The sequence below is a fragment of the Cryptomeria japonica genome, chromosome 9 (genome assembly GCF_030272615.1).
Source record: "Cryptomeria japonica chromosome 9, Sugi_1.0, whole genome shotgun sequence".
Taxonomy (NCBI): domain Eukaryota; kingdom Viridiplantae; phylum Streptophyta; class Pinopsida; order Cupressales; family Cupressaceae; genus Cryptomeria; species Cryptomeria japonica.
Window position 1 is genome coordinate 419,669,094 of NC_081413.1, and position 12,640 is coordinate 419,681,733.

The 12,640-nt window shown below is 34.4% G+C and overlaps 1 protein-coding gene across 2 annotated transcripts in view; it reads left to right on the forward strand.

The window, feature by feature from the left end:
• LOC131073405 (kinesin-like protein KIN-6) overlaps nt 1-12,640 on the forward strand; it is a 211,335-nt gene that overhangs the window by 85,146 nt on the left and 113,549 nt on the right. For both annotated transcript variants that reach the window (XM_059211091.1, XM_058009856.2), the window contains one exon: nt 4,171-4,282. In XM_059211091.1, the coding sequence (XP_059067074.1) occupies nt 4,171-4,282 (112 nt within the window). The remainder of the gene's footprint in view (nt 1-4,170; nt 4,283-12,640) is intronic.

Below are 12,640 nucleotides of genomic sequence, written 5' to 3' on the forward strand. Positions count from 1 at the left end.
GCACAAGGGATTTGAGTCCCAAGAGGCACAACAAACCATCTTGCAAGGTGATAATGCATGATTTTAGAGCTACATAGAAATATAGGATCACTTGTGTACACACGCATGACTGCATGTGTCTATCCATGTTGTGTTGGTGGGATGTATTTGGGCCAAGATAAGTGAAATTAGGTGCATGATTTCGTTGAATACATGATAAATTCTCTAGCACATCCTATGCAATACCTTTGTAGGTGTGATTAACATTTTGTTGGTAAAAAGATTTGTTGCTTTAAGTAATCTTTTTGAAAATCCGCGTTTCACCCTGTAATTAGCAACAAAGTGTTCACAACAGTTGAAAAATTGTAAAACATTAGCAATTCCTCTCTGCGTTTGAGAGGGGCAGCTCCCTCGTATGATTGGGGTATATGTATTTTCTAAGGTTTGAAGAACAACATGAATAATCAAAACTGGTTAAGAAATAAGATATAAAGTTATTAATTTTTAAATTCCACACATCCAAGTTGAGATACCAAAACTTGAAATGATAATCTTCTTCACATGCAATGTTAAAGGAAAGCAAATGGTTATCATTTATAGGACATAAAAACATTAACAATAACACTTGAGACGAATTGAACGCACATCCAAAACATTTCTCTATTGCTTTCTCCCTTTGTTGGTGTTGGAAATAAGCCACACCCGGACCGACGATGGACTGGTCCAAGACGGGCCAATAGCTCAATGGTAGAGCACTCCAGCAGCGTATGGAAGGTCCTAGGTTCGAGTCCTAGCTGGTCAATGTCTCAACATGGTATTAGAGCCAGGTCCAGGCTAGGAGCCCCAAGCACACGAGAGGTGTGGCTTAAGGGGGGGTGTTGGTGTTGGAAATAAGCCACACTCGGACTGACGATGGACTGGTCCAAGAGGGGCCAGTAGCTTAGTGGTAGAGCACTCCAGCAGCATATGGAAGGTCCTAGGTTCGAGTCCTACCTGGTCCATGTCTCAACACCCTTGAATAGTACTATTCGAGTCCTTCATACAATGCTTTGTGAAAAAGTGGAACCCCTTTGAATGAATTACTAAAAAGTATATATAAGCGAGGCTAGTAACCGCTTAAGGTAAGTACCTTAACCATTTTTATAACTACTTAGAATAACTAACTCTTTAAGTGCACCAACTTGAAACAACTAACTTTCTTTTTAGAAAAATAGTTACTTAGAGTAACTACCCAACTTTGGCACTTAAAATAACTACCTCGCAACTATTTAGGATAACTACCTAAATAAACACTTAGAATAACTACCCCTTACAAAGACAAGTTAGGATTAACCTAACTTTCACAAAAGAAAAGCCCAAATTCTAACTTTAATTACATGAGTGACATAAGTCACTTTTACAAAAAGGTAAGTGGAACACTTGTTGAAAGAATGTGAAGGTCATCAATTTAGTTGAAGTGAGTACTATGTCACCTTGGAATCACAAACAACTTGATCTTCAAGGAAAATCACTCAAACTCCAACTTGGAAAATTGCTCCTTTGCATGCGATCAAATATCCACCTTTTGTAACTAACCACTTATCACCACCAAGAAGATTGAAACATGTAGAAAGATCCACTTAAATTCTCATTACAACTCTTAAAGGTAATATCCTAGAAGAGTTTACAAATGATGCATCTTTAACAAGAGCTACCCAAACTATTCCTCAAGTTGAGATTATGAAATCATCTCTGGAAATACTTTGTAGATGTCATATTATCTAACTTTATTACCAATCCTTGTAACTTCGGATTTACCTTTTTCATTTGTTCCATAAAGTATCACTACTTGCGAACATGAATGTTATTGGAATCTACTTAGTGATAAGATACGTTTGCAATGATAATCCACATATCAACAATGAGAAAACCTTGCAATGACTAGCTCCTCACATGATCACATTAATGAAATGATATTTCTTTTAATAATTTTGTCGATGAGTTAACTTTCCCTGTATATGCTTCCACATCTTGTATCTACTTGAAAGTTTACAAAGCCTTTTCAACAAATCATCTGTGCTTTGTTGTGAGCATTGCATTCCATGAGATACATCTTTTCAAGATCTTTTGTTGAGCGATTCAATTGTGATGTCCATGACTCCACATTTTGCATGCATGTTCATGAGGGAATTTCTAACTAAAATATCTGAGAAAAATCTCACTACCAATATGCTCGAACAAAGATGATGCTATCAAAGGTTGGAGGATGCTGATTTTAGACATGCAAAGTGCATTTGCTTGTAGATTTCTAAAGCCTTGTCAACATGTCCATTTTCTACTAATCCGTCAAAATTGCATTATGAGATGACATCTCTTTGAGGTGGTTTGTAAAGTTGTCCGCGTGCCTTGTCAGTGGTTCCGCATTTTGCATATCATATATCAAAGGAGATGCTTGAACTTTTAGATAACCTTTACAACGAATTCATTTTCTATGAATCTTACAATCATTTTGTTTCATGAGAGCACATTCCTTCAAGGTTTTCTGTCAGACAAATAATGCCTGCCTGCACTTCCAATTTGCATTCATATCGGCCAGGGCAATCACAATTATAACATTTGATGAAAGTTCCTTTATCCTAGGTGCTTTGACGGACGTCCATAACCTTTGCCGAATCACCCATTTCAACACTAGCAAAGAAGATGACAAACAGTGGCTCAGTTAGCTTTATGAGGCCAATTGCATTTGATTTGGAGATTCTCAAGCCATTCACCAAATGCGGTTTGTGCATATCGTGAGCATCGCATTCCGTGCGGGTTTCTAAAGCCTTCCAAACAAATCCATTGGATACATATCTCAAGTTAGTTATGATAACTAACTTTTTCTATCGGCTTCTTGGAGAACTCTCAAAACAAGCTGATAACATTGCATTCTTTCTTATTAAAGTTGTCGATAAATAAGTTAGAATAACTAACTGTGAGTGTGCATCGGTGTTTTTCTGTACTCTGCAAAGTTGGCGAACTTGCCAATATTACTTCATCTATCCTTTGCATCTTCACTTCATCGGTAACTTCGGAAAGCTGGACAAACAAAAGTGTTTATCTTGTCTTTGCCAAACCATTGTGGATTGTGCCTTGTCTAAGTTTATTCGCTATAGATCTTGCACCCAATGTATTTGGTGAAACATATTTTTGGCACAAAACTACTTTTATTGACACATTATGCGAGGCAGCCAACTTACGATTATTTTTTAAGTTGTCGATAAGGTTACAAACCGTGATATATCATTTACCTTTCAAAGTCGAGCAACTTTACAAAGTATTCATATCACACTTTACATTTGACATCGATAAGTTGTGATTCTTCAATAAAGCACCAATTATATCAACTCGAAACTGCTTCATTCATTATCCTTTTTTTTTTTGGCATTTTAAACAACTTAAACAAGTTGGCCAAATAGTTGATGCACTATGCATTGCCATCAAGAAGACTGGCCTACAATATAAATTGTCTGCATAAGAATCTTCTCGCACAATATTATCGGCTGCTTGAGTCACTTTGGAGAGTTTTTCATTGATATAATAATGAAAGATGCCAAGTTACATGAATCAACCCATCTCAAGACCGAGAGTGAGGGCCTTTGACTGAAAACACCAAGTTGCAAATCCTTGAGAATTGTATGTGTACTTGACCAGCCAGGGGATAGATTGAATATAATAAATGATCAAATTTTAGGTGATTTGAAAATGGGCTAACACATTTCCTTGCAAGTTTTATTTTATTATGATATACTAAATGTAGAAGCGTTTCTTTCTATTAATGAAAATACTTTTGTAATTAAACAAATTCATATAGAATGATTCCCAATGCATTTGTAAGATTTTAAGAAATAATATTATTTATTGAATTTATTAATATTTTTCATCTCTTTTTTATTTATCATTATTTTGTAAAGTTGATAAATAATTCTATTAATATTCTAATTCTTAAACTTAGCATTGTGCAATTGTTCAAACATTTTAGTGCTTTGGTATTTAAACATTGAAATATATATTGTCATATATTCATAGTGATTTGTTGAGTATAGCATGTCAATTCTTTCAACTTTATTTTATCACGTTATTCTTGTATAACATTTTAACTATTTTGAAATGATCTCGATTATTGAATTCTTATTTTTATGTAATAATATTTTTGTTGTTATTTGTTTCTAGGTTTACCCCGTTATCCGAAGAATTACCCAATTTTCCTAGACCTAAAAGATCCTCAAGTATATTATCAAAACAACTGCAGCCAAGACGAAAGAAGCTTCGTCTCTCCCAAGAGGTGAGTTTATGTTTGTTTCGTGCTTTCAAGTACATAGATTTGGATGTTATAGTTTTTAACTTGATGGGGATGCTACATCAGCTAAGTTAGATAAATTTTTTCTTTTTTGAGTCCAAGAATCAATGAACAATTGGTTGAGTTGTATATAGAAAACTATCTTAGCATTGAAGAAAGAGGCTTTTGGGATTCAGTTATCTCAAAAGCAAGTCATTTGAGGACCAGTCATCACTTGATTCCACCCCGTCTTCATGGCTTTTGCCTTATGAATTGTTCGCTTTATGATTATTATAAACTATAAAGCCATGCATCAGATAACTTGTTTTGTCCTAGTCAATGATCATCCTTGTGTATCTGCCATCTTTAGAGATTATCCTCATCTCCTTTGTTAGGATGAATTAAATAAATGAATAAACATGCAGCTGGGAGTAGGAGTCATAGTCAGCATTAGATGGGTGAGTGTTAATTACAGTTTGAAAGTTAGGTGGCTTAGTTAGAACTATATTTGTAGGAGTTTGTTTATCATCTTACAGGCTATATGCAATCTTCTTCAGTTGAATAAAATGTTGAAGTTTTGTGTGTGTATCTTGTATTACTGCATCCCATTATTTCAACATCCTTTGCTGTAAAAAATGCAAGTTTCTTGTGTGAAGGCAGCACAAGCTCCTTGCTTTCCTTGATCACTCCCCATTTTTTTTTGGTGTACTCTCTTCTTGAGGTATACTTTTGTCAGGGGGGTTGTGTTTTGAGAGCTCTTTTTATGATTTGCACTAGCAAAGCTGCAGATCAAGAGGGACTCTAAGTTTAGCTTCTCAAATATGGGTGGATTGGTTTGCCTATCCTATTTTGCCTATTCTATTTAATAGCCATTGAATAATGTCATTTGCTATGGGTTTCCAGTTTCTTGGTCACAACATAATTTTCAGCCCATTCACATTTTTGGGGATAATTTCAATAGAATTAACTAAAGAATACCATGAGTCAACATACATTTGTGAAATTCTATTCTAGGGTACTAGACATGCTACTTATTTTGGAGTTGGAGGACAAGTTTAAGATCCAAGGGTAGGCTGTATTCAAAAGAGGTTTCTCTGCTATTGGTGACACTTCCGTACTCTGAAATATTATCAAGGAGGCTTGCCATTGTCTTCTAAAGTTTTTTGTTGATTTTGTGTTCTTTAAGAAGGCCTTTGATTCAATCCCAGGGCATCTATTGTTTTAGAAGTTGTTTGATTATTGTCATAATGAGGCTCTGTGAGACATGAACATTTTTAAGTCTTTGATCATTGTCAAGAGTACTATTGGAGTGAAGTTGGTTGCCTTGTTTCTTATTTGTCTTTGGTATCTAAATATTGATGTTAATGATGGTTGGTTACTTAACCATGTTTTGATACCCATATTGTTCTTTTTAGACGAGGTGGTCCTCCTCTCCCTGTCTCTAGATTTGAAAGACAATATGATGCCCTTTCCGAGTTTTGTAACCTTCCACATAATGATTAAGTGTACAATGATTGGCATTTGAAAAGTTTGGTGCCCTGACTTGGGATTTAGTGATTGGGCTTGGTTAATATATTTTCAGCCCTACTACTTTGTATTGAGAGTATCTTTAGACTTTAATTAATGCTATGAGGTTTCCACAATCCATGCTGTATTCTTTTGAATTTTTCTGGGTTCGATTGTGTGTATCTTTAGACTTGGTGTATAGAAAGGCTAAGATCTATGGATCATATAATTTAGATGTGTGGCTGGTATCCATGTTTGGCACTGTGATTAGTATAATTTCTTTTGATTTTCAGTAGAAAATATCAATTAAATTATTCCCAACTAATTTGGCTACTTGGGATTTCCAAAGGCAGTATTTTTTCTGCTATGCTCCTTGAATCTATCAAATCGCAGTGTTTAGTACTACTGCGCTACTTGGTTTAATCAAATGATAGTTAGTTCTTGGAGGAATAAGAAGTCTGAGATGTAGCTGCAAATGAAGATGGAGAGCTGGAAACTAAAGTAAATGGACAATTCAAATATAGAATTTTATCTTGGAAAACTTAAGAAAGGGGAAAAGCCAGTTGGTAGCAACAACTGTTCTTAGCAACTAAGTACAGTGATAAAAAATTATGACAATTGGCTGCTCTTAACCACTGGCATGTTTGTTGTTTGCCTTTCATCTGGAAGTGATTTTTTTAATTTTTCTTCGTCATATAACTTTCATTCGTCTCCAATGGACAATCACATCTCCTCAACTTTAAATAGATTTTGGATGGTCATCCATATTCTCTAGAAGCCTCTAGAATGAGAATTGGAAGTGGAATCTTCTACCCTTTCACTTCCAATTCTGATTCAAGAGAATTGTAAAGCATATGGACAAATCTGCAATTACATAACCACCTTGACCAATTTGTAGTCCCCTCTGATAGAAATGAAACTGTTACTTCAGTGTTATATTTGTAATACATCTTCTAAAATCCATAACTTCTGCAAATGGACTGAAATTGAGGTCTGTTTTGTTTTGAAACTAAATAGCTTTTATAGAGAAATACCAATATGTGAAAATATTCAACTTTTGATGCCGGCAAAGTACAATTTTTGGTCTTCAAGAACAATCACATGTTCAAGGACAAAAGTAGATCCATCCATTCCAGTCATTGAAATCGAACAATTGAATTTTGTGATGAACTAGATCTAGTTATGGATCACACCTCCCTTTCTAGAAAGCTTTTGTGTCCACAAAACACCTTTGAAATATAAAAAATTTTCTCCCTTCACCTTTGAAACTTCTATATTTTCAAATGAAACATCCATCATGTAATGTCCCCACTTGGGATTTCCCTTGATTTAAACCTGAGACATCCATTCTAACCACAAATTAGAATAATAATATATTAATAAGTACAATTTTATCAGAATTTGATATATTTTACTATAAAATTTTGAGATTAATTCGAATAATGGAACTTATCTTGATCAGCTTTCCGGATTTTGACAGTTGACGATATGTTATGACTGATAGAGTTAATGATACTAGCAGTTCTGAAGGTGTCATTCATTGATATGAGTATGCAATTTGTGTCTATGACTGATTTTGTAATGGCAACTGTACTGTCATAGTTTGTGTTGTAGTTCTTTGTCACTATGCTACGTATATACTGTCATCCCTGACACCAGTCCATGTATTCATGCAATCTGGTTTACTGACTCTGCATATAGAACCACCCAACTGGGCAATGATGGTGGTATTCTTCCGGTTTTCTATCCATAAGTATATATAACCACTTTATGCCAAAATGTGAATGAACAACTCAGCTCATCCCCATGCATACCACTAAGAACAAAGATGTTACTGCTTGTAACATAATAACAGTTCTGATCTTATCAATCCATGGCGATCTTATTGGATGCTTTGATTCCTTTCCTTTATATCTCTCAATGTGAGGGAGAGGTCACACCACTTCATCATGTAAACCCTTTGGCAAGAGACACGCCCTTTCACCATTAGCACCCTTTGAAAGAGTGCAACTCTTCATTATTTCTGCCCTTTGAAAGGGACACAACCTCTCATAATCAGATCTGCACTTATTATTTAAATCAGATCTGCACCTCTCATTTTCAAATTATTCCCCCTCTTAAAAGAGGTTCTCTTCTCCCTTTTATATCTCATTGTTGAGGGAGTCACAACTTTTCCTTTCATTTCTTTTGACTTTTCATTAACTTAATTAATTTTTAATTAATCATATTTAATTATATTATTTTATATTTTAATTTTTTTAAAAATATTTTAATTTTATTATTATCATTTATTATTAAATTTTATTTCAAAGTGGGGACATTACACATCATATCTCCTTGTCAACTTCCAAGGCGATGCTTTGCTCTCAAGCACCCCAAGATGGAATGTCATAGTGTCTATATCAGTGTTTGACTGGAACTAAATTCCCTTACATCTCCAAAGTGATGCTCAACACCAGCACTTTTATGAGATAGAAGGTAGTGATGCTTTTATCATGTCTGAAACTTGGGTATGCAAGAAAAATCTGATGTCCTTGTGTCCTTGACATGGCCAACTCTATGATGGTCATTGATTTGTAAAACTCATGATTTATGTTGACTCTTATACCACCTTTTATGTATACAATATAGTGAAAGCCATGGCTAGAAACAATGACAACATCTACCTCTTCATGCCACAAGATATAACTCGTCGCCACAAAACTCCTTCTATTATAACCCATATTACAACAAATATCATATCACAATATTGTGAAAGGTACATCTTGTTGTTTTCACAAAACCTATGATACATTTAATCTCCTTTCTATTGCATCACTTGATGCAATGAAGATCATTCATTTTATAATGTTTACATTGATAGAACCTGTTTCATCATCTTATAACTATGCACATGCTACAAATATAACAGGATTTTGTACAAAAATAGAATAATGAACACCATGGTATTCTTGGCTGTCCTTGACAAGATTTTGTGCAAAAATAGAATAATGAACATTATGGTTATACTCTTGGCTTTCCTTGTGCTTGTCTATGACAAAATGCCTCCCTTGCCTACCCATACAAATGGAAATAGTTTACACTCCTTACCATATCATAGAAGTAGATCTAGTGACATGTTAAAAACTTTACATTGCCATGGAATGGAAATATGCATGCTTACAACACCCAAAAGCATCTACATCGCATTGCCTATTCTACCCAAATTATGAATTTTTCTACAAGCCCTATGTTCTCATCGAATCAATAAAACTCTACTTGCTGATAACACCCAAATATGCTTCATAGTGCTCTCCATGCTCAACCAAAGGAAATATACATACTTAGAACACCCTAAATATGTTAGTACCGTTGATGTTACCAAATTTCTAAAAAACACGTTCATGGTGCTGCCCATGCAACCATATTTATGTTGCTACAAATCTTATGTTCTATTGGAACCAATGAAAGTCTACACACCTACAACACGAAAATGTACTCCATAGTGCTGACCATGCAGACTAAAGGAAGTAGACATGCATACAACATCTTTTCCAATGTCATACTGCTGTTATGTGTAATGTACCCAACCGTACGGAACCCAAATTTCCACCACACGTCATGTACCATTGTGATGTACCAACGCTCTCTTACGACAAAGTAGCCGACGACAAATACCCAAGGGCAAAGTACTCGAGGGAAGTATACCCGAGGGCAAAGTACCCAAGGGTAATTACTGAGGGAAATACCTGAGGGCAAAGTACCCGAGGGAAGTACCCGAGGGGAGTACCTGAGGGCAATTGTCGAGGGAAGTACCCGAGGGGAGTACCTGAGGGCAATTGTCGAGGGAAGTACTCGAGGGAAGCACTCAAGGGCAAAGTACCTTCGACATCTTCAACCCTCAATCAACGACACTCGGGACCCTTTGGATTGGGATGTAAAGTTCCACTCGTACGAAAAAGTAGGCCGCATGGTTCAAAATACTCCGTACAACAATGTTACTTTCACTAAAGGATCCAATCGTCGATAATTCCTTTGTTGATAAGATTATTGTAGATACGGGAATGAATTATCAGCACATAGCATACACCAATAACATTGAATGGCCAAGAACCAAATATTTGTAATTATATTTCCAAACGGTAGGGATAGATCCGACAATGAAGTACAAAGTGAAATATCAGAAATGATATCTCCAACGACAGACTAGGGTGGTTGCTAACCACCAAAAATGCGATTACAGAATAGGGAGGATCTTGCACCTCCGAAACTGCAGCAGTGCCAAACTCCAACTGGAATTCACAGATACAAAGAAAATATAAAATTCACCATGCCATACAATTATGTTGAACTCGGCCTTATTAAGAGCTCCAGGAAGTTTCCTAAAGGGTTACAAGTAGGCCGACGATAGTTTATTATTTTATTCATTTGGGCCCCTTTATATAATAATTAAATTAATTAATTAAATAAGTCCTTATGATATTATTTAAAATTTAGGACTACTTAATTAATTAACTTAATTAAATCACTTTATTAAAATTGGGGACATTACACTATGCTACCAAATTTTTGTTATGGAATGATTTAAGCACACTTCCTGAGATAGGTGTAACAAAACTGCACTTTGCAACAACATATTTACCAAAACATACATGTATACAACATTCAAAATGCTTTCCTTCAAGCTGTCCATGTTGCTAATTTTTCTTATATTGCTAGAAGACTTATATCTTTAAGCTATATGATGAGGTTCAAGTTCGACTTCAAAATCAGGGTGGCAATAAAATTTGGATGAAGTTCAACAAGAAGAAAAAATTCGGAAAAAAATTTGGGATTAAATTTACCTTATATGAATTTGAATTTAAAAAATATATATTTAATTTATTCACAAAATAATTAAAATAATTTAATATTGGTAAATACATTTAAAGATTTGATTCGTACATGCAATGTAAAATTAGAAATTAATTTAGATCATCACTACATAACACATTATGTATATGATAAACAAAATGGCTATAAAAATTAAAATAATAATTTATAAATTAAATAATATTAAATTTTAAACTATATAATATTATATTAAAAATAAAAAAAATTAAACTTTAATATTTTAAACATATATAATATTATATCAATAAATTAAAATATTTTAACTTTAAATATAAATGCATCGAACTCTAACGAGAACAACAACTATATAGCGGAGTGGTTACTCTCGTTTTAGGCCTCCAACAAAATTCATATTTTATCTGCTGCTGCCACCAACTACATATATTATTATATATGCCATTGGATATGGTATATGGGCACACTCGATGAAATAGGTAGGTTAGAGCTAAAGGTTTTTGACTTCCTAGAATAAACCAATCCATTAGATTAGTAGAGGGAATAACCCAATTGAGTAAGTTGTGTGCTGTCTGGCTGGTATCGATAGATCATAGACAATGTCGAGTGAATGGACTATCAGATGTGGTTTTGTAAAGAACACATTGGAGGACTTCAATTGTCATCTCATTTTGTTGTCCTCATTTTTGTTTTCAAAAATGAAGGACCATTACAAGAAATTTTTGTGAAAAAATGAAAATTTTTACTCTATGGAACGCTTCCCGAGGCATAATTTTGACTAATCCTTGGACTGGCTTAATCCTCAGTCCATCCACGAACTACGTTTCGAATTTCGTCGAATTATGGGTTCGTTTGCTATGTCTTTCCTTCAATCGGGTTTTAAAATCTCGACTGCAGGTGGAAAATATTCTTCAAACTGCAAGTTTTAATGATATTCATTGTTTTGGTCTTTGTAGGGGAATTTTTGGCTTATTACATGTGCACTTTTATTCAAGGATGAATACTTGTAATTTGTTTTAAATTTTCCTTTTATTGTTTTTATTATTTTTAATGTTTTTGGTCTTGTTTAGTTAAAATAGGGATTTTTTGGCTAAATTACAAGTAAACTTGCAGTTTGGTCCAAAAACCCCTACTTTAATGGTTTTTACATGTAATAGGGATTTTAAATCCCCATTACATATGTGCAAGCAAGTATAACTTGTTGTAGGGATTTTATTTCCCTTTTACAAGTATTTAAAACTTGCATTTCTCTCCAAAAAACCCGATTTTGCCTTGCAAGTGCATTTTTGACAATTTTAAACTTGCATTTTGGTCTAAAAAACCCGATTTTGCTTATAAAGTGAAAAAGTGACAATTTAAAACTTGCACTTTGGTCTAAAAAACCCGATTTTGCCCAACATGTTGAAAAAGTGAAATTTTAAACTTGTTATATCTTCTAAAAAACCCGATTTTCGTTGTTTCATGCATTTTAAACTCGCTATTTGTTCCAAAAAACCCGAATTGCAAAGAAAAATGTTTTTTTTGAGGATTTTTAGCAAATTTTTGTGGAGATTTTTAGGAGATAGAAGGCGTTTTGGATTCCTCCCTATTTTTATGCATTTTCAAACACCTTTCACGCCACATGGAGGTTAAGATTGCTGGTTTTTAGCTTTATAACAGCAGCCACGTTTTTTCAAAAAATCACGTTTTTTTGCCATTTGGAATGCCACGAATCAGCAATGTATGAATCGTTTTGGCTTGGTATGCTAAAGCGTTGAGGTTAGAAAAAGTCTTGGCCATTTTCCATGCCATTTCTCATGCATTTGCTGCCACATTTTTCAGTTTTGGGCATTTTTTTTAAAAATGCGGCTAGGGTTTTGGAATGCGGTTAATTTATTTTTTAAGAGTTCTCCTTCCTTCTTTCAAAGATTGATCATCTTTTTGAAGAAGGCATTTTCAATTTGAAGCAAGGTTTGATTTATTTTCTTTCTTTGTTTCATTTTCTTGTTTTCTTGTTTTTCCTTTCTAGTTGTAAATATGTTGGTTCTTCCC